The sequence below is a fragment of the Babylonia areolata genome, chromosome 21 (assembly GCF_041734735.1).
Source record: "Babylonia areolata isolate BAREFJ2019XMU chromosome 21, ASM4173473v1, whole genome shotgun sequence".
In the NCBI taxonomy this organism is placed as follows: domain Eukaryota; kingdom Metazoa; phylum Mollusca; class Gastropoda; order Neogastropoda; family Buccinidae; genus Babylonia; species Babylonia areolata.
Window position 1 is genome coordinate 41600627 of NC_134896.1, and position 27082 is coordinate 41627708.

A 27082-nucleotide genomic window follows, 5' to 3' on the forward strand; every position below is an offset into this window, starting at 1 on the left:
ACAAGACAGAACAACCAACTGTCAATGCACATCTAGGAGAGGATGACACAGCAAACCAAACCCATCACTACAACCAGAAAAATAATATCAGAGAAAGAAAATCCATCTTTGAGTGAGGACTTAGGCAGGATAACCATGGTCAATACATCTGACAAATGACAGCAGGTAGCAAGTGTTCCTGTTGCTCCCGTACACCCAAAATCACCTGCCGACATCTCATTATCTTTGTTCAAGACCTGCTGCAGACCAGGGAACAAAACGAACTGACTCCTGACACTGAATAAAACATCAAAGTCAGCTGGTCATCTTGAAAATGCATGATTTGAATAAATCAGTATGTAAATTGTACCCCCCAAAAAAAACGTGTGAGTTATTTGATTATGAAAACTGGCCAACATGCAAACACCTCCACTGAAAGACAAAAAGTAATTTAGCAAATGACAGAGTCAGCTCCCTGTTAACGGAAGCTTCAGTTTCAGTGTCAAGGTTTTCAAAGCGTACAGACTAATCCAAATAAACGACACCACATCTACTGGAAAAAACAACAACAAAAAAGAACGGGGAAAAAAACCCAGGCAGATGCCTGATCTTAGCACAAAGCCAACATGCTGATCAGGCCTTGACAGTCTAGGTCTGTGTAAAACATGAACATCAAAAATTATGCATAAACAAAAACTAAAATAAATAAAATATCAATCAAGAAGACTTTGTGTGTGTGTGCTTTTAACCACCAGAAGCTTCATACATCTGATCTTTGGCCCTCCAACATGGAAATGAGTGGAATGTTACCTTTGGATCATTTTTCATTATTTCATTTCTTTGAGGCACTGTTTAACTGATACTCTTTTTAACAGTGAAAACAGCCATCAAATCAGTCACACGTTCATCACCTGAGCCACATACAGTCTCCTCAAGACAGTGTTCCCTTCAACAACTGTTTTCAGAAAACTTGATGTCAACATTCCCTGTCTTCACTGGAAGTTTAAACCGGAAATGTTTCAAAGACATCTTACACAAATCTCTTTGAAACTGGTATTTTTCTCACGGTAACTTTAAACAGAAAAATTTTTTTTTCCCAAATTCCACTCATGTCCACTGAGCCAGTTTCTTGCCTCAGTGCTCAACAAAGAATGGTGACTACTTCTCATCTTGTGACTGGAAAGTGACACACAAATGTGTTCTCGGGAGAAACGATGGCTACCGGCTTTTAAAAACACTTAGCTGATAGTAATAGACTCTTACATAAAGTTGGAAAAACGCAATGACAATACAATACTATTTCATCTCACAGACCTGACAAGACTTTTTTGATAATCAGAAATACAGTGATTGATATTCTTTTGACACAAAACAATAAAAAGTCCTAGCAAATGACAATGAACACTGCACTATTCCTTGTGACAAACAACATAAAACTTCCATATACCTTATGCAAGAATACAAGCATGACCAACACAAACTTATATGAATAAAAAAAAAAGATAAAAAAAAGACAGAACACAATTATTGACCCACATCAGCTGCTAACTGAGGTCGCAGCGACTGTCAAATGATTATCAACACCTGCCACCAGTGGATAGCTGAGTGACCCTGCTGTTTACTTACAACCAATCTGTTCAGATTCTTTCTCTTCCAGGCCATCTGTGTGTGTGTGTGTATGTGTGTGTGTGTGCACGCGCGTGTGTGTGTGCATGCGTGCATGTGTGTCTGTATGCGTGTGTGTGTCTGTCTGCTTGTCTGTGTGTGTCTGTGTGTCTTTGTGTATGTCTGTGTGTGTATGTCTCTGTGTGTGTGTGTGTGCGCGCGCGCGCAGGTCTGTGTGTGTGTGTGTGTGTGTGTGTGTGTGTCTGTGTGTGGACGCTAAACGCACATCAGAGACACAGAGACAGTGAGTGTGTGTGAGAGACAGACAGAAGAGGACAAATGGGAGAGGTGTGTGTGTGTGTGTGTGTGTGTGTGTGTGTATGTGTGTGACTGTGTGTGTGTGTCTGTGTGTGTATGTGTGTGTGTGTGTGTCTGTATGTGTGTGACTGTGTGTGTGTGTCTGTGTGTGTGTGTGTGTGTGTGTGTGTGTGTGTGTGTGTGTGTGTGTGACTGTGTGTGTGTGTCTGTGTGTGTGTGTGTGTGTGTGTTGCGAAGGAAGGAATTTTTTGTTTAATGTCCCGTCACACATATCGGTGATTGAAGACATTTTGTAAAAGTATTTATGAATACATCTGAGTATTATCTGTTAGAAGGGGTGGGAGATGTGGATGAATGGAGGGTTTGGGGAAACTGGGCAAATGAGGGTAAAAATGTGGGTGAAATTTGAAAGAAAACCAAAACAAACAAACAAACAAAAAAAACCCTCTAAATACAGTTACAGGAAATTACTTAAAGTAATTGTGTGTTGCGAGTGCTGTTACACGATATCAAAATTTGTATCGAGTTTGTAACTCTTAATATCTGTTCAAACTCCTGTGCCTTATTCAGGCCTCATGTACTGCTTAACATGGTCACAGCTGTGGGGAAAGAGCTTTAGAAGTGTGCGTTACTGTTTCCATCGATTCATCAGCGCAACAGCTGCAGAAGAGGAGGACAATGGTGGCCACATTAAAAATACACCCCCACAGTCTTCACACTATTCATCACATCAGGCGGAAAAAAAAGTTTTCCATTCACCATACAGACACTTATCTGATTGTGAACAATGCACTGTTCAGTGCTTAAGTCCACTGCCCCCCAAAACAGAGTATCAGATCAGTAAAAAAAAAAAAAAAATTTCCATACTCCATACAGATACTTATCCGATTGTGAACAATGCACTGTTTAGTGGTTAAGTCCACTACCCCCGAAAACAGAGTATGGCTGCCCACATGGCGGAGTAAAAACTGGCATACACTAAAAAGCCCATTCATACATACAAATGAACATCAGACTTGCAGCCCACAAACACAGAACAAGAAGAAGAAGTTGTGCTCAAGTCCCACAGGCACAACAGCCCCGTGGTTAAATCGTTGGACTTTCAATCTGAGGGGGCTGGGTTTGTGTCCCAGGTGCAGTGTCTTGGGGGTTGAGGGTGAGGAATTTTCCAATCTCCAAGGTTGACAGATGCACAGACCTGCTTGTGCCTAAACCCAGTTCATGTGTATACGAAAGCAAAAGAACAAATAAGCTGAAGACCCTGTGATCCATGTCATTTGGTCGGTTATGGAAACAAGAACATACCCAGCATGTGCACCTCCAAAAAATGGAGAATGGCTGCCAGTATAGCAGGGTAACAACAGTTGTTCACATAAAATCCAACTCTCACATGAACAAGTGAACATAAAAGTTGCAGCCTATGAATGCAAAAGAAGCGCTTCAGTCTAAGTCACACAGAAACTTTCCACAGCTACAGAAACTGTTGAATCATGTGGTCACTGCATTCACCTTTGTAGCAGACATAGATACTGCTGTTCTCATAAATCAGAAGAAAAAAAGAACAATTCTCACAAATCATCCTTTAGTAATCACTGATGGACCGTTTTAAGTCACAAGAGCTTTAATACTATTCAGAATTTTAAAGTTTTCATGTAAGTCAGTTTAACCTCTGTAACAATAACAGAGAACTAATGCTCAACTCTGAATACAACCTTTTCAGTTTACTCTTACACTAAGAACAACACAAATTTTACTCAAAGAGCACACTTCTCAGTTAATATAGCAGTTCCATGCAAGTACTTTTACATGCTGGATGCATTTCTTGCAGTAAATTCAGCTCTGGGGGTGGGGGGAAAAAAAAAGAAGAAAAAAAAAGGCAAAATTCTGAATAAGTTCCTCCAATGACCACAGGTCTGATAAAAAAAAAAATTGTTAAAACAGCACTAGACATTGAAAGCTGTCCCTGAATCAACCATAACACGTAACAGACATATTCTTGGCCATCAATGCAGCTTTATAACCATCAATAAAGTGCTTTATAACTGTCAATAACCCATGCATGCACAGTATCAATGCAGCTTTATAACCACCAATAAACTGCTTTATAACTATCAGTAACCCATGCATGCACACTGTCAATAAATCTTCATAACTATTCATAAATTACTTTATAGCTATCAATGAACCATACATGCACATTTTCAATAAAGCTTTACAAAAAGCTTTATAGCTATCCTATTCACACACACACACACACACACACACAGAGATATGTGTGTGTGTGTGTGTGTGTGTGTATGTGTGTGTGTGTGTGTGTGTGTGCTGCTAGATTATCTTTTCCAATATCTGTCTGTTCCTGTAATGAAATGACTCTGACAAATATTTCTACCTGAACTGTATGATCAATATTTAAATCTGAACAGTTAACCGTAAACTTAATAATCATAAAACAAACAAACCAAGACACTGACAAGCTGGTCACAGTTGAAACTATGACTGATGATAAATACTGATGTCAGTCTCAAGTACTCAACTGTAGCCTCATATAACTGAAATATAACATGGAGGAAAGCACACACACACACACACACACACACACACACACACACACACACACACACACACACACAACACAACACACACACAAATGATCATGGGCATGATCATCACATTATGACAGCGATAAACATTTATCATAAATTGAAACTGTCACCATATTGTGTTAAAAAAAAATCACAGGATGAGAGGTAAGAAAAGTTACTGTGACTTCTGAGCACTGTCTTACTTCAATGGACCTATCAGACTTTTAAGATTAATTCTATCTCAAAACAATGGTCATAGGAAGGATACAGCATTAGTGAACTCTCAATAAACAACAGCTAGTTAAAATTCTAGTTTCTTCTGTCTGATGTAAACCATGTTGCTGCTGCTGTTGTTGTTGTTGTTCAACAAACTTTAGTTTCTGCAATCAATAAAATGCAGTTTCACACTATGCTTCTTAACATGATTGCTATTTCTATAAACTACAAAAATTCTCAGTGTAAAACTGAAGTCTACAATACAGAAGACCTTTCACAGACAATGCCCAATACAGATTAAAAAAAAAATTGAAAGGATTTTTGTCGTCTGTTTTCATACAGACACACATGCTCTGACAAACATACGGATGACAATGAGTTGATAAACATTAGTCTCCCTTGAAGTAAAGGAGGAATTCAAGATTGTAATACTGGATTTAAAAAACAACATCACAACATGGCACATTAGATGGGGAAAAAGAAGAAGAAAAAAATACAACTAAATGATAATTGAAAAGAAATCTATGACCACACATAGAAGTCAATACTCAAGACTAGAAAGCTCTCACAATTCCCAAAGTCATGAAGTCATGAAGGCGCATTCATACAACTGTTCTTACTCAAGTGTGCGTCACTGACAAACAGGCTGCCTTTACAAATGGTTGTGCATTTGAAGCTTCACAGGAAAAGACAGCAAACACATTGCATCACACAGGCAGAACTTTCACAGCATTTTTACAGCAAAGTCCAGGTATCGCACTACAGGTACTAGTCTAGATATCATCTAAAAGTATTAGTTCTGATATTACTCTGAAAGTAAATTCAGGTATCGCTTGAATATTCCAAAGGTAAGTTCAGATATTGCTCTAAATGTAAGTCCAACAACTCAAGCTGTTCTTAAAAACTTATCTGGTTTCTAGGTTTGGAATTCTTACAGCAGACTTGAAGAGGCCATGGTCACATACAACACATCCTCAGAATGCCTTTAGATGCACTTACAAGAGTAGTCACTAAATGGAAAGAGGGTTAGGAAGACATGACACAGAACTGTTGACTAAAGAACTAAAGGATCACAGCTGTACCTGTTAGAAGCTAGCTAAGACAGCACACAAGGCAAGTAGTGGTAAAGATCTGTGGTGGCTGCCTTATGTACCACAGGGCACAAAGAGGATTCAGTTTGAGTGTCAGAATCGGTTAGGCACTGGATTTCTGATCTGGTGTTCACCAGTGATCAGGGTTCCAGGTCCCGTTTTGGCATGGTGCTGTGTCATTTTATGGTCCAGTTCAAATCACCAAACATGACTGTGCAATATTTCAACAATAATCACACAGATGTTAACTTCGAAACGGCTGTGGCATGATGTCATTTTACCCAACAACCTTTGGCAGCACAACCCAGCATCTTGTTCTATCATCTTCATCCACCAGTATCTGGTTCTATCATCTTCATCCACCAGCATCTGGTTCTATCATCTTCATCCACCAGTATCTGGTTCTATCATCTTCATCCACCAGCATCTGGTTCTGTCATCTTCATCCACCAGTGTCTGGTTCTATCATCTTCATCCACCAGCATCTTGTTCTATCATCTTCATCCACCAGTATCTGGTTCTATCATCTTCATCCACCAGCATCTGATTCTGTCATCTTCATCCACCAGTGTCTGGTTCTATCATCTTCATCCACCAGTGTCTGGTTCTATCATCTTCATCCACCAGTCTATCATCTTCATCCACCAGTGTCTGGTTCTATCATCTTCATCCACCAGTATCTGATTCTATCATCTTCATCCACCAGCGTCTGGTTCTATCATCTTCATCCACCAGTATCTGATTCTATCATCTTCATCCACCAGTGTCTGGTTCTATCATCTTCATCCACCAGCATCTGATTCTGTCATCTTCATCCACCAGCGTCTGGTTCTATCATCTTCATCCACCAGTGTCTGGTTCTATCATCTTCATCCACCAGCATCTTGTTCTATCATCTTCATCCACCAGTATCTGGTTCTATCATCTTCATCCACCAGTATCTGGTTCTATCATCTTCATCCACCAGTGTCTGGTTCTATCATCTTCATCCACCAGCATCTGGTTCTATCATCTTCATCCACCAGCATCTGGTTCTATCATCTTCATCCACCAGCATCTGGTTCTATCATCTTCATCCACCAGTATCTGGTTCTATCATCTTCATCCACCAGTGTCTGGTTCTATCATCTTCATCCACCAGCGTCTGGTTCTATCATCTTCATTCACCAGCATCTGGTTCTATCATCTTCATCCACCAGCGTCTGGTTCTATCATCTTCATCCACCAGCATCTTGTTCTATCATCTTCATCCACCAGTGTCTGGTTCTATCATCTTCAACCACCAGCATCTGGTTCTATCATCTTCATCCACCAGCATCTGGTTCTATCATCTTCAACCAGATCGGAGGGAAAGACTGGAGGAAGCTGTCAGCCCTCAACACGTCCCAGTCTCTCCCAGTTATTCTCTCCCCTTCCCTGAAATTCAATGGCTGGAGGAAGAAAGGGGCGTAATCCATCCTTCATTATGCCCACAGATGCGACCAAACAAAATTCCACACTTCTTCCAGACAGCTTAAAGACTGGACTGAAATTCTTCCATGCCAAACATACAACGCCAGACTGGATCCAAAATTCATGTGCTATCTGCGGTTGTTGTTTTTTAACGATTCACACATTTCAGCCTGTATTGGTTTTAGTTATTCATTCCTGTTGGCATGTTTAGGGTTTGTCCGTGTGTTTGCCAGTGTATGGGCTTTATTTCTGTTGTTTTCATACAGACTGCTGGGAAAGAATGACCAAAAGAAGGAAAGCCATGTACAAACAATCCATTGCATCAATATTCCATCTACTCTTGACAAAACAGGTGCGCCCAAAAATGCACATGCACGCGCACACACACACACACACACACACACACACTCACACATACACACACACACACCCAAACATAAACTTACACACACATGTACACACAAATCAAACGACAATGGCAATCTTTTCCAACATCCTGAAGAAAATCCACATGTTGGACCGTACTACTGGCAAACCATGCACTCTGACCATACTGCTTCTACCAGGCACGACCCATGAGAAAGCAAAGTCCTCTCTCCTGTAAAGTCCAAAACCACACATCTCCCCAGCTGACCACATCCCACTGCACAGCCATTTGCTGTCAGGCCCACAACAGCATGCACATTTACACACGGAGGATCCTGTAAGACTGCTCAAGATCTTAAGTGGAGTGATGGCCTAGAGGTAACGCGTCCGCCTTGGAAGTGAGAGAATCTGAGTGCGCTGGTTCGAATCACGGTTCAGCCGCCGATATTTTCTCCCCCTCCACTAGACCTTGAGTGGTGGTCTGGATGCTAGTCATTCGGATGAGATGATAAACCGAGGTCCTGTGTGCTAGCATGCATTTAATGCACGTAAAAGAACCCACGGCAACAAAAGGGTTGTTCCTGGCAAAATTCTGTAGAAAAATCCACTTCGATAGGAAAAACAAATAAAACTACATGCAGGAAAAAATACACAAAAAAAAAGGGTGGTGCTGTAGTGTAGCGATGCGCTCTCCCTGGGGAGAGCAGCCCAAATTTCACAGAGAGAAATCTGTTGTGATAAAAAGAAATAAAAATACAAATACAAAGATCTAGAGATATTTGCCATTTGCTGTCATTCCCACAACAGCATGTACAGTACACACACACCATCCTGCAGAACTGCTCAAGATCTAGAGATATTTGCCATGGGGGTCTTACCTTCAGACAGTTTTGGATGTGAGACTATCAGTCCTTATGAATGAGAGTTTTCTTGCTCTATCTTTGTGTGTGTGTGTGTGTGTGTGTGTGTGTGTGTGTGTGTGTGTTTCTGTGCACTACTGCGTGTGGGTGCATGGATATGTCTGAGTAGGTTGCATGAATATGAGTGGTGTGTGCCATATATTATACAGTTATGTAAGTACTTAGTAGGTATCAAGTCCTGTTCAACCATTAAGTGTTTCATGTCATCCTGCCTACTTACACACATACCACCCAGTAACCACACACGCAGACTCTACATCATGGTCACAATGTAACAGGATGTCTACTGCATAATAAGCTCCAACGCACACCAACTTCTTTTCGTGGATTGCATCATGAACCACTATGCACTTTCTGTGGCTCTCTGAGACACACACACACACTGATGTACACACACACACACAAACATATCCACTGTGCATTAAGCTCCACTGCACAGCAATTTCTGTTCAAAGAAGGCATCTTAAAATATTCTGCTCTCTCTCTCTCCTTTTTGTTTAGTTGTAAAGCTTATGACGATATTCGAGAAAAATGTGTTGTATTTAAAACAAATTCAGCAAAGTATGAAGATATTTTTGGAGTGCTTAATTTAAATCAGGAAACTTCACTACAGTCACTTGCAAAATATATTGCAGAAGCGAATAACATGCGACGAAAAAAACTCAACAATAATAAAATAGTATCAGGTGTTGCTCATTGTGAAAAGTGAAATCTGTGTTGTCACTCTCATATGGAAAATATTATGTTATACATTTATATATGTTTTTTGTTTTTATTTCTCACTACATGCCATTACTTTGAATGGATGGTCGAACTGCACTTTGTTGCACAGATTGATTGATTTCGTTTTGGTTTTGGTTTTCATCAATATTATTACTATTGATGCATGTCTCTCTCTCAGGCATGTACTCACACACACACACACACACACACACCCTGACAATAGTGACATAGAAATAAAGACCTCACAGAACACAGCGACATTAGAAGCTGCAAACACTCCTTCTGTCTGTGATGATGAAGACAATGTGGTGAAAGTTTTTCGCTGATGCACGGCCGTCATCCCTGTCCCACCCCCACCCCCCTTCTCCCTGCTTCACTGCCCCCCAGGTGACGTGGTGAGAGGGGGTCAGAGGTCGTCACCCCTGAAGAGGGCGCAGAGGCCGTGGTCGTCATGGTCAGTGAGGTCCACCTCCACCTTCCTGGGGCGCCGCACGAACATGGGGGGCAGGTTCCTGTAGTGCACCTCCCGCTTGAACATCTGGCCTAGGTCCTTCTGCACTCACCACCACCACCACCACCACCACCACCATCAGCATCAGCATCATTAGCGTCACCACAATCACCACCACCACCATCATCATCAGTATCAGCATCATCATAATCATCATCACCAACACTGTCATCAACATCACCATCATTATAGTGCTCATCATGTACTGACTTAAGTCATCACCACCACTACCATCAGCGTCATCATCATCATCACCAACACCATCATCACCACCACCACCACCATCATTACAGTGTTCATCATGTACTGACTTAAGTCATCAACACCACCAGCATCATCATCATCATCACCACTAACACCATCATCTTTATAGCGTTCATCAAATATTGACGCAAGTCATCAGCATCAACACTACCATCATCTTTAAAGTTTTCATTATATACTGACAAAAGTCACTACCACCACCAGTACCATCATAGTTTAATGATGTACTGACATCAAGTCACCTGAAGTCATCACCATAAGATAAACATGTCCTGACATCAAGTGATATGGTCATCATCATCATCATAGTGTTAATGATGATGTGTGACATGAAGTCATCGTCACCATAGTGTTGATGATGTACAGACATCAAGTCATCAAAGTCATCACCATAACGTTAACATGTCCTGACATCAAGTGATATGGTCATCATCGTCACCATAGTATTAATGATGATGTGTGACATGAAGTCATCGTCACCATAGTGTTGATGATGGATGTGTGGCATGAAGTCATCGTCACCATAGTGTTGATGATGATGTGTGACATGAAGTCATCGTCACCATAGTGTTGATGATGGATGTGTGGCATGAAGTCATCATCACCATAGTGTTGATGATGATGTGTGACATGAAGTCATCATCACCATAGTGTTGATGATGGATGTGTGGCATGAAGTCATCGTCACCATAGTGTTGATGATGGATGTGTGACATGAAGTCATCGTCACCATAGTGTTGATGATGTACAGACATCAAGTCATCTGAAGTCATCACCATAACATTAACATGTCTTGACATTAAGTCATCATCATCGCCTTCATAGTGCTAATGATGATGTGTGACATTAAGTCATCATAATCATATTGTTGATGATGCAGAGACATCAAGTCATCAAAGTCATCACCATCATATACATTAGTGAGGCTTAGACTTTAGAGAGGCTTTTGATACGAAATACCAAGCATGTACTCTAATACATTCACTTTAGCACTGACAAGGACACACACCTTAAAGACAATATGGTATGAAAACTGAGAGACAGGCTGACTCATCAATGCTTTAATGACCTGAACATGCACTGAATGAACAGGAAGGAGAGAAATAAAACCAACTATGCAACATTACTTTGAGAAAACTTATTAATTCTATAAGCAAGACATCAAACCAGCAAACTACGTAACACAATAAAAAAACAACAACAAAAAACATAAATTTGACAAGCAGGACAGAGATAAAAACCAATCAACTTTATAAAGCAGTTTGAGAAAACTGAACTTGAATAAGCAAAATAAAGATGTAAACAATTATAAACTCTGAAAAACAGTCTGAGGTTTTAGAAAATGATGCAAAATATCCTGACGACATAATACAATTAATATAGATATGAATTTTCTTTTTACTAGTTAACTCTTTGGCTGCTGCTGATAAGCACATCTGATAGTGAAGGGCTGTCACCTCACTGAGATATGACAGCTTACAGGTCAGGATGTCAGTGAAGGGCTGTCACCTCACAGAGATAAGACAGAGCTTACAGGTCAGGATGTCAGTGAAGGGCTGTCACCTCACAGAGATAAGACAGAGCTTACAGGTCAGGATGTCAGTGAAGGGCTGTCACCTCACAGAGATAAGACAGAGCTTACAGGTCAGGATGTCACAGTCAGTGAAGGGCTGTCACCTCACTGAGATATGACAGCTTACAGGTCAGGATGTCAGTGAAGGGCTGTCACCTCACTGAGATATGACAGAGCTTACAGGTCAGGATGTCAGTAAAGGGCTGTCACCTCACAGAGATAAGACAGAGCTTACAGGTCAGGATGTCAGTGAAGGGCTGTCACCTCACTGAGATAAGACAGAGCTTACAGGTCAGGATGTCAGTGAAGGGCTGTCACCTCACAGAGATAAGACAGAGCTTACAGGTCAGGATGTCAGTGAAGGGCTGTCACCTCACAGAGATAAGACAGAGCTTACAGGTCAGGATGTAAGTCACCCCTCTATATTTGAACTTCTTCCTTTTGGGGCTGCAGTATTTTTGTTCAGCAAAATAATGACACCACTGAAAAGCACATAAAAAAACAGTAAGTGAACACCAAAGATGGACCACACTGTTCCAGTCAGACTTCGCCAAAGTTCAGCACTCGAGCGGTTAAGGGGGGACACGGCAGTGCAAAAGAGACCAAAATGATGATTTTTCATGTCTTTAATAATGAAAAAACTGCCAATAAAGATTGCTTGCTGAATCACGAAAGTGTTTATTTTGTTTAATTTTGACGCAAGTCATCAAGTTTCTGGCCTTGACAACATACCTTGGACTTGCTGAATGATGAGTAAACCTACAACCATGAGACTCTGCATGATTGTTTTATGACATGTTATTGAAGTTTTGTCACGAGTATGTATGAAAATATTCTCTGAGTTTTAATTCATAGTAGTTCCAATCTTTTTACCCATTGTAAATTTTGAGGATTTCACAATACCCAAAATTTCAAAAATTCATAAAAAGTACAATAATTGAAGAATCAACACAATCTCATGAAGATAATGTCATTGTGTATCAAGTCCTCATAACAAAAAGTGTCTGCATGCACCACATGGACCACAAACCCGATTTCTTTGCTACAGTTTTTGGTGGCCATTTTGATTGGTTTCCACAGCAACGGGTATTCACAGAAATCTAAGAACACTTTTTTTGTGTGATCCACAATGATGATACACCTGGCAGACCAAAAAAAGAGAGAGACAGTCGGAGAGAAAAAGAAGTCGTTATTTGACTGTAGTGTCTGGCCTTAATAAAAACAAAAGCAGAAAGAAAGATGACCAGAAAAACAAGAACCATTCACTTCACTTACTCCAATGATTCCACCAATCAGCTTCTTGAAACTGTCTTTCTTCTTCTTTTCAGAGGGGGCCTTCTGAGGGTTGGAGATCTGCAGGAATGTTTTCTCGAAGTTCTGAAACAATGTCAGACAGAATTTAGGCGATGTTTCCCTCTCACCAGTGTAAAACATTGTGAAAGAGTCTGTGTCTGAACATGTGTGTGCGCATGCATGATTTGCAGTGTGTGAGATAGCATGCATGCAGATGCATGCACATGAACATCCACCTGATGTATAAGCGTGCGTGCATGCTTGGATGTTGACAATACATGTATGTGTGCGCATGCGTGTGTGAGTGCGTTTATGCATATGCATGCGTACGTGTGTTGTGCAAATACAATTTGCATATCATATACATGCATCAAACACTGTCAACCACACAGCAATTTTTCATCAGTTTACTGATTTTTTAGGATTTTTTTTTTTTTTTTTTTTTTTGAGGGAGTATAGGGGATCTTGTTTTCATCCTCAAAAGAAAGTTCCAGAAAAGGCATAATGTCATAGCATCATGCAAACAGCTGATCAGTGCATGGTCAGAAACATGCTTTTGTTGAATTTTGAAACTATCAACCAAATCAACTCAATATCAAAACAAGATGGCAGTCCCCAGCCATGTTGCTCATGGGTCATGTCAAATCATTACTTTAGTTCTATATTTCCATGTACATTTTTCACTTCAGGGAATACAAACTCCTACTTAATACTACATTTTCGCAAGCACTATTCTTTTTCAGTCTATTTTGCGATCTCATTCAAGACAAATGCTTTGCCAATCTGATTATCGTTCTACTTGCTTTACTGCCATGAATCTGACAATGACAAGAATGACAGTTCTAGAATTCTGGTTCATTACAGACTACCTGCAGAAAGTTTCGGTTTATTCCAGACAACTGCAAAAAGTTCTGGAACTATTATATATTCCAGACAACTGCAAAAAGTTCTGGAACTATTATATATTCCAGACAACTGCAAAAAGTTCTGGAACTACTATGATATATTCCAGACACAAATGCAAAACGGTCTGGAACTATGACATATTCCAGACTACTGCAAAAAGTTCTGGAACTATGATATATTCCAGACAACAGCAAACATTTCTGGAACTGTGATATATTCCAGACAACTGTAAAAAGTTCAGAAACTATGATAATAATATTCCAGACAAGTACAAAAAGTTCTGGAACTATAATACATTCCAGACAACTGCAAAAAAATTCTGAAACTGTGATATATTCCAGACAAGTGCAAAAAGTTCTGGAACTATGCGAAAAAGTTCTGGTTCATTCCACAGTTCCTAAGTAACTTTATGCGGTTTGTTCCAGACTACCCGCAATCCCTGTTGTGCAAGTCAGGTGGCGGTGTCAAGAGTCCCTGAAGAAGTGGACTATTCTCAGGAAGGAACAGGTTCCATCACTACACGCACCTGCACAGCCTCCACGGAGCAGTCTGGGACAGTGGCCAGCAGGTCCTGTAGCCCAGTGTACTGACTTCGCTGCACACAGTTCAGTACACTATCAGTCATCATCTAGCCCAGTGTACTGACTTCGCTGCACACAGTACTGTACACTATCAGTCATCATTTAGCCCAGTGTACTGACTTCGCTGCACACAGTACTGTACACTATCAGTCATCATCTAGCCCAGTGTCTCACTGCACACAGTACTGTACACTATCAGTCATCATCTAGCCCAGTGTACTGACTTCGCTGCACACAGTACTGTACACTATCAGTCATCATCTAGCCCAGTGTACTGACTTCGCTGCACACAGTACAGTACACTATCAGTCATCATCTAGCCCAGTGTCTCACTGCACACAGTACTGTATACTATCAGTCATCATCTAGCCCAGTGTACTGACTTCGCTGCACACAGTACAGTACACTATCAGTCATCATCTAGCCCAGTGTACTGACTTCGCTGCACACAGTACTGTACACTATCAGTCATCATCTAGCCCAGTGTACTGACTTCGCTGCACACAGTACTGTACACTATCAGTCATCATCTAGCCCAGTGTACTGACTTTGCACACAGTACTGTACACTATCAGTCATCATCTAGCCCAGTGTCTCACTGCACACAGTACTGTACACTATCAGTCATCATCTAGCCCAGTGTACTGATTTCGCTGCACACAGTACAGTACACTGTCAGTCATCATCTAGCCCAGTGTACTGACATCGCTGCACACAGTACTGTACACTATAAGTCATCATCTACCCTTCCGCTCAAACATACACACATCTCTAGTCAATAATCACCCCCCCAAAAAAAAATTTAATTTCTATTTCAACTTGTTGAATATATAAAAAAAATAATAATCAAAATTATGTTTTAAAAATAATTCTATTTCAACCTGTTGACAAGATCCTAAGTATATAGTGAGTTAAAATGAGTGTGAGAGAAAGAGTGCGTGCGTGCACGCGTGTGTGTGTGTTGTGTGTGTGTGTGTGTGTGTGTGTGTGTGTGTGTGTGTGTCTCTGTGTCTGAGTATGCGTGCATGTTCTTGCAAAAGAATGTGTTATGATCCAATGCCACTTTTGTATGCAAACTTTCCTTTATCATTATACTCTACTATAAAAACCAGCATTGCTATTTGTGTGTGTGTGTGTGTGTGTGTGTGTGTGTGTGTGTGTATGGGTCTGTGTCTGTGTGTGCGCGTGTGCGTGTGCATGTCTGTGTGTGTGTGCGTGTGTGTGTGCATGTGTGTGTGCGTGTGCGCGCGCCTACATGCATTTAATTGTATCTTAACTCATTTCTTTAACTCATTCATATTTTGCACAATACAATTCCACAATATTTTGTGCAAGACAACTATTTTTCACAAGAAAAAAGAAAAAAAGCCCAGCCAGGCATACATGTAGATATGATGTACACATGAGCATGCTTAAGTAGATATTTTTGTATATTGTGTATGCATACATAGAAGCGTACATAAGTATTTTTATCAAAAAAAATCATATTTTTGTACATGGGTGAATGTATACATGAACATGCATTTATATATTTGTTATCATCATAACTTTTTTATCGCTACATACATGAACATGTATTCATGTATTTGTTGGCCTAGTGGATACAGGTCTGCCAAGGAAGTCAAAGAATCTGAGCGCACTGGTTCGAATCCCACAGTCGCCAGTATTTTCTTCCCCTCCACTACTCCTTCAGTGCTGGTCTGGACACTAGTCATTTGGATGAGACGATAAACCAAGGTCCCATGTGCAGCATGCACTTCGCACAGGTAAAAGAACCCACGGCAACAAAAGGGTTGTCCCCAGCAAAATTCTGTAGAAAAAGCGACGGTGACAGGAAAAAAAATAAAACTGCGGGCGGAAAAAAATGAGTGGCGCTCTTGGCATTGGTACACACTCTCCTTAGGGAGAGAGAGCAGCCTGAATTTCACACAGAGAAATCTGTTGTGACAGCAACAAAAAGAGCAATAACAATACCACAGTCTATAGTGCAATACAATAACTATGGGCGCTGACCATTTCCTCAAAGACTGTGAGGGCCAAAGTGACCAGACTGGCCTGGAGCCCCTCGTGGTGACCATGTTTACGCAGACCGGTCAGCACTGACCGCAGCACGTGCACCGCACCCTCACTGGTCATCATCTTCTCCGCTATCAGCTGCACACACACACACACACACACACACATCATATAGATACTGCACGCACACCATATACAATACATGCACACACATATACACAATACACACACAGCAACACACACACATACACAAACACAACACACATACACATTCAACACACACACAATACATACAACACACATACACAACCACACCCACTGTACACAAAGTGACACACACACAATGATACACACAAACACAAACACCACACACACACACACACATACAATAATCTCAATCAATCAAGTTCTTGGATCTTTTTTTTTTGTGTGTGTGTAATGCTCCATCATCTGCGCAGTTTCTGTGACATTACTCCCTTGCCACTCGTTCCAAGTCCCCCGAACAAGGCCACACCCAGGTTCATCGGTCGCAGTCCTGGTGCCCGTTGACAGTCCACAGGGAACTGTCAATGTTAGGTCACCAGAAGGCCACACACCAGATGAGACCCTGCAATGCTACTGAGTCACAGAGTCTGATGGTTGATGGGAATGCTTTCCTTCTTAGCTTTTCAAGCTTGGATGGCTGTCAAAAGCTGTGTATAAGTAACCATTACAATGATTTCACCTCCTTTGCGTCCAAGGGCTGCAGTAACTCCCATGTTCGCTCCAGTGCAGGAATGGGGTCTTACGGGCACGACAATTTTCACCCAGCCAAGAGTGTGCATGCTGGCAATGGTCTGTTTCCATTACCCTCCAGTGCATGCTGGGAATGTTCGGTTTCCATTACCCTCCAGTGCATGCTGGCAATGTCCTGTTTCTATTACCATCCAGTGCATGCTGGCAATGTTCTGTTTCCATTACCCTCCAGTGCATGCTGGCAATGTTCTGTTTCAACAACCCACCAAAGGCTGACATGGATTACCAGATCTTTAATGTGCCCATTTGATGTTCCACGAAGAGGGATTCAGGCACTAGCAATTCTGCACATCAGCTGACCTGGGAGATGTGAAAAATCACACAGTGACTAAGACTCTTCTTCTTTGTTCGTGGGCTGCAACTCCCACATTTACTCATATGTACATGAATGGGCTTTTTATGTGTATGATCGTTTTTACCCTGCCATGTAGGCAGCCATACTCCGTTTTGCATGCTGAGTATGTTCTTGTTTCCATAACCCACCGAACACTGACATGGATTACAAGATCTTTAATGTGCATATTTGATCTTCTGCTTGCATATATACATGACTGGGGTTTAGACACAAGCAGGTCTGCACGTATGCTGACCTGGGAGATCGGAAAAATCTCCACCCTATACCCGCCAGGCACCGTTACCAAGATTCGAACCCTGGGACCCTCATACTGAAAGTCCAACTCTTTAACCACTCAGCTGTCGCACGCCCAACCCGTCACAACGACGAACAATCACGTTCAGTTTCCGCAGACTGAGGGGTTCCCCACCTGCTTGACCAGAATCCAGCAAAGTCCGACACACTTGGAGCAGGTGGTGGTGTCACTCCACGTCATGCCATTCAACACACACAGCAGGATGGAAGGGATCAGGATCTGCACACATCGTTTCAACCCTCAGCAAGGATTTAAAATATTTTTTTGTATATATATATCAAATAACCAAGTACGTTACCAACATATACACACATTTTTTTTATAATGTATTTGATAAACCAGATATATACACCAACATGTACACATACACGCCTCTTGTCTTTCATTCCTCTAAATTTGATCACGTCTCTCCTCTCCTTTATGCTTTACACTGGCTCCCAGAACAAGAAAGAAATATTTTAAAAGTCGTCTCTCTTTGTTTCAAGTCCGTTGAGGCTACTGGTCCACAGTATCTTTCTAATCTCATTCATCCTTACATACCCTCACGCCAACTCCGCTCTTCTTCTGACACCCACATGCTTAGGATCCCCCCTGCTCAAACTGAAACGTTTGGCCAACGCAGTAATTCATACCAAGCCCCCATTCTTTGGAATCAACTTCCTCAGCCTCTCCATCACTAATCTTCGTTGCGACCTTTCAAATCCAGTCTGAAGACCCACCTTTTCCCATCCTGAATAATGACTGTGTGCTATGATTTGTGTGTGTGCATGCATGTGTGCTTGTGTGTGTTGTGGGTGTGGGTGTGTGGGGGGATGAATGATTTTTAAAAATGTTTGGTATTGTGTGTTCAAATTTTCCTTTTTCATATTTACATTATGTGTTCTATTTGTAAACGCCTAGGGTTTTTCATGATTAGACGTAAATGTTCATAATAATAATAATAATAATAATATGATTTTTTGTAATATATTAAATAAACCAGATATGTAACCAACATGTACACACAAAATGTGATATTTTTGTAATGCATTAAATAAACCAGATATGTACACCAACACATGTACACGAAATGTGATATTTTTGTAATGTAGTAAATAAACCAGAAATGTATACCAACATACATACACAAAATATGATATTTTTGTAATGATTAAATAAACCAGAAATGTACAAATTGATGAAAACATATCTACTTTGCATCAGACTGACATGGTAAAGTATATGATACATGTTTTTTTAAGCATTAAATAAACCAGATATATATATTCAGCAAAATACACACAGAAACAGAATAAAACATGTAAAACATGCAACAAAAACCCCACACATATCAGTGTGTCAGGCATCTGCCCAGCAGATGTGGTGTAACATGTATGGATTTGTCCAAACGCAGTGACGCCTCATTGAGAGACTGGAACTCCCTACCTCGTTCCTCAGGCAGAGGGCGCCCAGCTCACTGATGGAGCGGTCATTCTTGTGGATTTGCGGGGTGACCTCCCCTTCATCCATGGCCGTCTCCTCCATGGCCTCCGCCCTGTTGTTGTGGCGACTGATGCACATCATTCCTGCACACACACCCCTCATGTACCTAGCATGTGTAGTAAGAGATGCCAACCCCTGTCAAGTGTTTGTATGAACAATCAGAAAACATGGTAGGAACATTTTGAATTTGCTAGAAACACTTGGGGTCTGAGCCACATTATCAAACGTATCTTTTATCTACAAGGCATACAAATACTTGGGCCTACCTGCAACACCGTGTAACTGCTACGATTAAGTTGACTGGCCCACGCAATGCTGTTTCAATGTAAACACGCACGCGATTAACTGAGCAAGGTATGACCAAGGTGAGTAGTGACTGCCCTGGCCTCATGATCGACAGGTCCAGAGCGTCTAGGTATGTTACGACAGGAAAGCATGTGACCGTGCTATGTAGTCAAAAATGAACTCATGGGAACAATTTCAACGTTGGTGTAGCGTCGGTACAAATTGCGACAGAGCGTAACAAAATGCGGCATAATCGCACAGTTGGCATCTCTGTGTATGCATGTCACAGGGTTTGTGGCTATACTGGTTTGTCTGTGATTCCAAGTCATAATATTTTGACAGTGAACTTGGCACTCAACCAATTCAACTAATGGGGCACGCTGCTTTCACTCTGAGTGGATTTTTACAGGTATGACCATTTTTAACCCCACTGCCACCATTTCCTCTTGCCCCCTCCCTAAACCCTTTTCACTATAATTCAGGCAGCCACACTCAAGTTTCAGACAGTGTCCATGTTGGGAATGTTACTGTTTCCACATACCATACACTGTCATGGGTTACAGGATCTTAATCATACATATTTCATCTTCTACATGTGCACGAAGGGGACAAAAGGCAAAAAAAACTAATAACAGGCTGGCATGAATGCTGACATGGGAGATCAGAAAAAAATTATTCCACACTTAATCTTCTGCTACAAGGATTCTGACTCAGGTCTCTCTGACTGGAAGTACAAGACCAAGCACTGGGCGGTCATGACTGGTCAACTCACCGATCAGCTCCAGGTATTCTCTGGTCAGCTGTCTGGTCAGCTGGTCCTCCAGAACCTCCTGGGACTCACTCTCATCCTCGTCCAGTCTGCAACACCCACCCCCCACCACCCACCCCCCATATCATCAGCTTCGTCATCATCATCATCATTTTCACCATATATCATTATACAAATGATGATCACTTCACTTACTCAGACCTGCCAAACCCTAGCATTTTACATCACTCGACTTGAGCATCATTACACAAAGAGAAATCTGTTTTTGCAAAAGAGTAATGCAAAACAATGAAATATAATACAATACATAATACAACACAATACAAGACAACACAGTACAATAAGAAACTATAATCTGACAGAGCAGACCTGTGGATCCCAATTAAACTGAATCATCAGTGGTACACATCAATCACATCCATCAAGCATTATCTTTCAGCCTGACCTGTGAACTTTCATTAACATCAATATCAATCACAGCTGCTAAGGTGGACTGTCAGTATGTTTTACGTTAGTCATGAACTGGTCAAAATGCATACATGGCTGATCCAGCGGTTATCGGCCATAGCTACTTTCGATTTCTCCGCATAGGTGGATAGTAGTTTGCACAGGACAGGAATATCAGACCCCTGCCGGAGTCTGCACTAGTGGGTCACGGTTAAGTATGTGTAATTAAACCAGCTTTTCAGTTGTTGTTGCTGTTCTTGTTGTTTTTAACTTGTCTATTTTGCTGTTGCTGCAAAAAAAAAACAACCAAAAAAGCAAACATCGCACTTACCCTTCTTCAACTCTTTGGTCAATATGAACCCATTTTGCGGACAATCTCTGAAACATACGACATGCACAACAAAATGGTAACAAAAACCAATCAAAACAATACACCAATCCAAATTTCAGTTGACAGGTGAGAGTGGGGGTGGGAGGGGAGGATCAAGTGGAGGGTGGGAATTGTGAATGTCCAGTTTGCAGCTATTCTCACACAAACATTCTGAACCAGGAAACACATTCTGATTTCACTTCTTAAAATGAATATGTGGCAGTGAAATGATGTTATAGGCCAATAATAACATAGGAATTTTTTTTTTAATCCTTAGTTATAAATGGGCTATCTGCAGTGAAACGTAAAGGGGAAACTCGCCTTACAAAATAAGTTCATTCCACAACAAAACCATCACACACATGCATACAAAGTCAAAGAGAAGGATACAAAAATCTTTTGTTTGAAAACACACACACACACACACACACACACACACACACACACAGATTCTGACTTTTAAACCAATTCCCAGCCAGACAGAACACCATTCATTCCTTCATGCATCCTTTGTGGAACATGTGAAATGGATGCATGTGGATGCACACATTCACACAATTTATTTATTTATCATTGTTGCTCAAAGCCAAGCCAACCCCACAGGGCCACAGAGCTGAAAACACTGTCAATATAGATTCAAAAGAACCTGAAAACAAGAAGAAAAAACACCACCCGCAAAAATCTGAAGAAAAAAAAGCAGCATAAGTTCAGTCATTACTCAGACTCTGATGCTCCTGTATTGTGCGAGGCAGTCAAGCAGCTCCATAGTCCACGGTCCTCAGACAGTCTGCTGGTGTCACTCCACTGTCTGTTGACAAGTCTGGAGCCTCTCTCTACTGTTTGCTGCCAGTTCATTTTCATACTCCTAGACAGGGGCCAGTTGGCTTTTGGGGATCTTGGCCGAGAGAGTGGGAATGTAACTTGAGCAAGACGCTCTCCACTTAATCAAATTTTAGCCCAGATCGTCGGGTCAGCAGTGTCCTTCTCTGCTGTCTTCTTCCCCTTCCACCTAACGACCAACATCAGTATGCTGATGAAAACTGTCGTGTTGTGAGAGGCTGCAGCTGGGCGCTATTTAGCTGGGCTACCGAGGGATGTTCTGTTAACTGATAGGGGAGATGGTGTGATCGCATCTCCAGCTGTTCTGATAATCAAAGATATGACAGACTGTCAAAAACACATGTTGTGGCCACACAGTGACAAGGAACCCACCTGGAAAATGGAGGGGCACAAGGCAGAGAGAACAGGCACAGCGGCAGAGGCATAGTACTGCTTGGGGCAGTTGATGATGAACGGCTTCACAAAGGCACCTGTCCCTGGCTAAGGAAAGACACGCAGGAGGTGTAACATCACAGAATGACTCCCTCCACAGAGGTGTTCCTGGGAGTACGTTTGTACAGGTAACAGAACTACTCCCTGGGAATCAAAACAAAACTTTACCCTCGTGATGGAATTACTCTCATGTTTGCTTAGAATGTTTCCATGGGAGTTACTTGGGTCCAAACAGATTTACTCTCCATGTGTAACAGAACTTAACTCAGTGGTAAATCTTAGACACGCCCCAAAATGTACTGCCAGGAGTAGACCTGAGCAGAAATAACCCATAGGAATAGTTCTGTTACAATCATCTTCAGATGGAACTGCTTCCAAGGCAATCACATAATCCCCGTTTCCTCCCTCATCAGTCCAGTGGTACCCAAGTAATGTACCCAAACACACACAAACATTCACATCCACATTCACATCCACATTCACACACACACACAAACACCCACACACACACACCCACACACACACACCCATGACACCCAACACCCATCCCTCCACACCCACACATGCACACACACACGCGCGCACGCGCACACGCACACACGCACACACACCCCACACCCACACACAAACAAGCAGGTCAGGGGTCAGGATACGGATGACAGGCTTGAGGCGGTAGTCAGGCAGGTGGTCCATGTTGCAGAACACAGAGTCCACCAGCACCTGACCCAGACCCGGCCAGCTGTAGAACTCGGGACCCAGACACTGACCCGCATTGCCCAGGATGTGGAAACTGCACACCACAGACACCAGGTCATCTTCACACGGCTCATTTCTCTATCACTGTTTCCTGTAGCCCAGCTGACCACAAAGGGCCACACCAGGACTGAACAACAACAGCAGTACAGATTACTGACAAGTAATGAAGTACACAGCATTCATGGTGTCATGACACGATCAGGACAGTCAACCTGCGGTGTCAAACTCACAAATAAAACACACCTGGCTGTAACTGCTTCCAACATTATCATTACTATTACTATCATGATTATTACTGATATTTATACAAAGCCTGTCTTTGGTCAGAGACAAAACTCTAAGCACCTTACAGAGTCATCTGCACAACAGGCTGCCTCCTGGGTACAGCCCACAGACAGCTGCATTCAGGCGCTCTTCAGCTGTCCATCAACATGAATTATAAGCCCACTAAGCATAAAAAGCTTTTTTTTTTAAAACAAATAAGCACAAAATGAACAGATTCCCTCACCAGTTGTCGTAGGCCACAGAGATGAAGTTCTGCATGCGTTCCAGAGGCTGTCTGTTCACAAAGGAGTCAGCGTTGTCCACAGAAGGCGGCTGGATTCCTAAACAAAACAATCAAAACATACATATGCATCCTTATGGACATTAAGAAATAAAGAAGAATGCTAAAAATCAAAATATAAAGAAACAGACCAACACCTCTCTGTCCCTCACCCCCTCTGACATTTTCCTGACCAACGCTGCAAGTATGTACAGTGTCACCCACTTCTCTGTCAGCACACTCCCTAAGAACAGAGTTTCTCTCCCTCTCCCCCATCCTAAAAAGTTTTAACCCTTCTGCCTAAATGGATTTCTGCACTGGACTTTGAATCCTAGTGTCTTCAGTCTAAATCCTGGCTGCATCTGATGGTTCAAGGGGGGAGATTTTTCTGAACTCCAAGGTCAGCATATGTGCAGACCTGCTATTGCCTGAACCCCCTTCATCGATTTGGAACATCAAATATTCATGGTAAAGATCCTGAAATCCATGTCATTGTTCAGTGAGTTTTGGAAACACTAACATACCCAGTATTCACACAACTGTGTGGCTGGCTAAATGGCAGGGTAAAAAACAGCAATTCATGGAATGACCCACTTGTAAACATGTGTGAAAATGGGAGTTGTGGCACACAAACAGAGGAGGGATATGGGGAACAACAACAACCACCCCACATACATATTATTGTACTTAGGTGTAGAGCTTGTGGGGATTGAGTGAGTAAAGGAGACACAGAGAGAGTGAGAGGGTGTGTGTGTATGTATACCATGCTTCTCTTTCAGGGAATATGATTTTGTATGAAGCCATCATGTATGTGTAATATATGTTGCATGGTCTTGTAAGTGTTTGAACATGCTATTGGGAAGAAGACAGATTAAAAACATGAGGAAAAAAAAAAGAAAAGAAAAGACAACAGAAAGGAGAAAAATGATGATGGAAGGAACAAAACAAAACAAAAAAAAAAAAAAAATGATACAAAAGACAAAAAAAAAAAAAAGAACCTTCCAGGGATGCTGAAACTATCCTGCTCATTTGCAGAACTTTTGGTTAGGCATCCACTGATTTCTCTTAAAAAAAAAAAAAAAAAAAAAAAAAAAAAAAAAACCACCACCACCACCCTGCCTGCAGGACTAACCTAGGGCAGCCAGCCTCTCGTTCTCCATCAGGTCATACGCTTTGCTGAACTCTGGGTGTCTTAGCTTCATGAAGTCTGGCAGCCACAGACAGCAAAACGTTCTGCAACGTCAACAACACAATATGTCCTCATGAAGTAACGTCTACAACACAATATGTCCTCATGAAGTAACGTCAACAACACAATATGTCCTCATGAAGTAACGTCAACAACACAATATGTCCTCATGAAGTAACGTCAACAACACAATATGTCCTCATGAAGTAACGTCTACAACACAGTATGTCCTCATGAAGTAACGTCAACAACACAATATGTCCTCAGGAAGTAACGTCAACAACACAATATGTCCTCATCAAGTAACGTCTACAACACAATATGTCCACATGAAGTAATGTCAACAACACAATATGTCCTCATCAAGTAACGTCTACAACACAATATGTCCCCATCAAGTAACGTCTACAACACAATATGTCCTCAGGAAGTAACATCAACAACACAATGTCCTCATCAAGTAACGTCAACAACACAATATGTCCCCATCAAGTAACGTCTACAACACAATATGTCCACATGAAGTAACGTCAAGAACACAATATGTCCTCAGGAAGTAACGTCAACAACATAATATGTCCTCATCAAGTAACGTCTACAACACAATATGTCCCCATCAAGTAACGTCTACAACACAATATGTCCACATGAAGTAACGTCAACAACACAATATGTCCTCAGGAAGTAACGTCTACAACACAGTATGTCCTCATCAAGTAACGTCAACAACACAATATGTCCTCATCAAGTAACGTCTACAACACAATATGTCCTCATCAAGTAACGTCAACAACACAATATGTCCTCAGGAAGTAACGTCAACAACACAATATGTCCTCATCAAGTAACGTCTACAACACAGTATGTCCTCATCAAGTAACGTCAACAACACAATATGTCCTCAGGAAGTAATGTCAACAACACAGTATGTCCTCATCAAGTAACATCTACAACACAATGTGTCCTCATCAAGTAACGTCAACAACACAATATGTCCTCATGAAGCAACGTCAACAACACAATATGTCCTCATGAAGCAACGTCAACAACACAGTATGTCCTCAGGAAGTAACATCAACAACACAGTATGTCCTCAGAAAGTAACGTCAACAACACAATATGTCCTCATCAAGTAACGTCTACAACACAATATGTCCTCATCAAGTAACGTCAACAACACAATATGTCCTCATCAAGCAACGTCAACAACACAATATGGCCTAATGAAGTAACGTCAACAACACAATATGTCCTCATCAAGTAACGTCAACAACACAATATGTCCTCATCAAGTAACGTCAACAACACAATATGTCCTAATGAAGTAATGTCAACAACACAATATGTCCTCATCAAGCAACGTCAACAACACAATATGTCCTCATCAAGTTTGAAAAATTTCTTTGCAAGTTTGAAAAAACAAAAAAATACAAGCAGAAAGACATCCATGAAGAGAGAGACGGAGAAAGGCAATGAACAACTGGTACAAACAAACATCACATGAGACATCCCAGCTGGACACAACACAAAGCACTAGATGATATGATAATGAATGAGAATGCTGACAACAGCGTTCGCACAACGGGTGTTCACTGCAGACATAGCAATATGTTCATTACACAACCAGTAAATGTGTTCCCTGTGCTTCTTCATTATAAAAAGGGCAGGACACTTCATAAATCAATATTCACATGATTTTATGACTCCTTCACACATACACACACACACACACACACGCACGCACGCACACACATACACACACACATACACAAACACACACACACATATACACACACACACACACACATGCACGCACATACACACACATACACACACACACATTCTGACACTAACTACGAAATCCGGATTATATGATTATGCTCATTAGAAAAATGTTCAGGTTTTTGTAATAATTTGGTAATTAAAAAAAAAAAAAAAAGAACCATAAGTTAAAGAAATGATACCCCAAGGTATATTCTGGAAAATAATAAAGTGTAATCAATACACCTATCATCACACAAATATTCTTAACACCAAAGAACTTTTTGTCTATGTTAAATATCATAAAAAAACAAACATTATCCCTATAAAAAAAAAAATTCCATGGCTATGAGTCGATTTACATAA

At 41.3% G+C, this 27082-nt stretch overlaps 1 protein-coding gene across 1 annotated transcript in view; it reads right to left on the reverse strand.

Moving 5' to 3' along the window:
* Positions 1-9568: 9568 nt before the first annotated feature.
* Positions 9569-27082, reverse strand: part of LOC143296156 (exportin-5-like) — a 47085-nt gene continuing 29571 nt past the window's right edge. The window contains exons 21-32 of the mRNA XM_076607959.1: positions 24899-24999; positions 23731-23827; positions 23120-23256; positions 22407-22504; positions 21156-21202; positions 20381-20466; positions 19267-19406; positions 17956-18060; positions 16394-16534; positions 14326-14394; positions 12876-12977; positions 9569-9805 (exon numbers count right to left, since the gene is read on the reverse strand). Coding sequence (XP_076464074.1) covers positions 9659-9805; positions 12876-12977; positions 14326-14394; positions 16394-16534; positions 17956-18060; positions 19267-19406; positions 20381-20466; positions 21156-21202; positions 22407-22504; positions 23120-23256; positions 23731-23827; positions 24899-24999 — 1270 coding nt within the window. The 3' untranslated portion in view covers positions 9569-9658. The remainder of the gene's footprint in view (positions 9806-12875; positions 12978-14325; positions 14395-16393; positions 16535-17955; positions 18061-19266; positions 19407-20380; positions 20467-21155; positions 21203-22406; positions 22505-23119; positions 23257-23730; positions 23828-24898; positions 25000-27082) is intronic.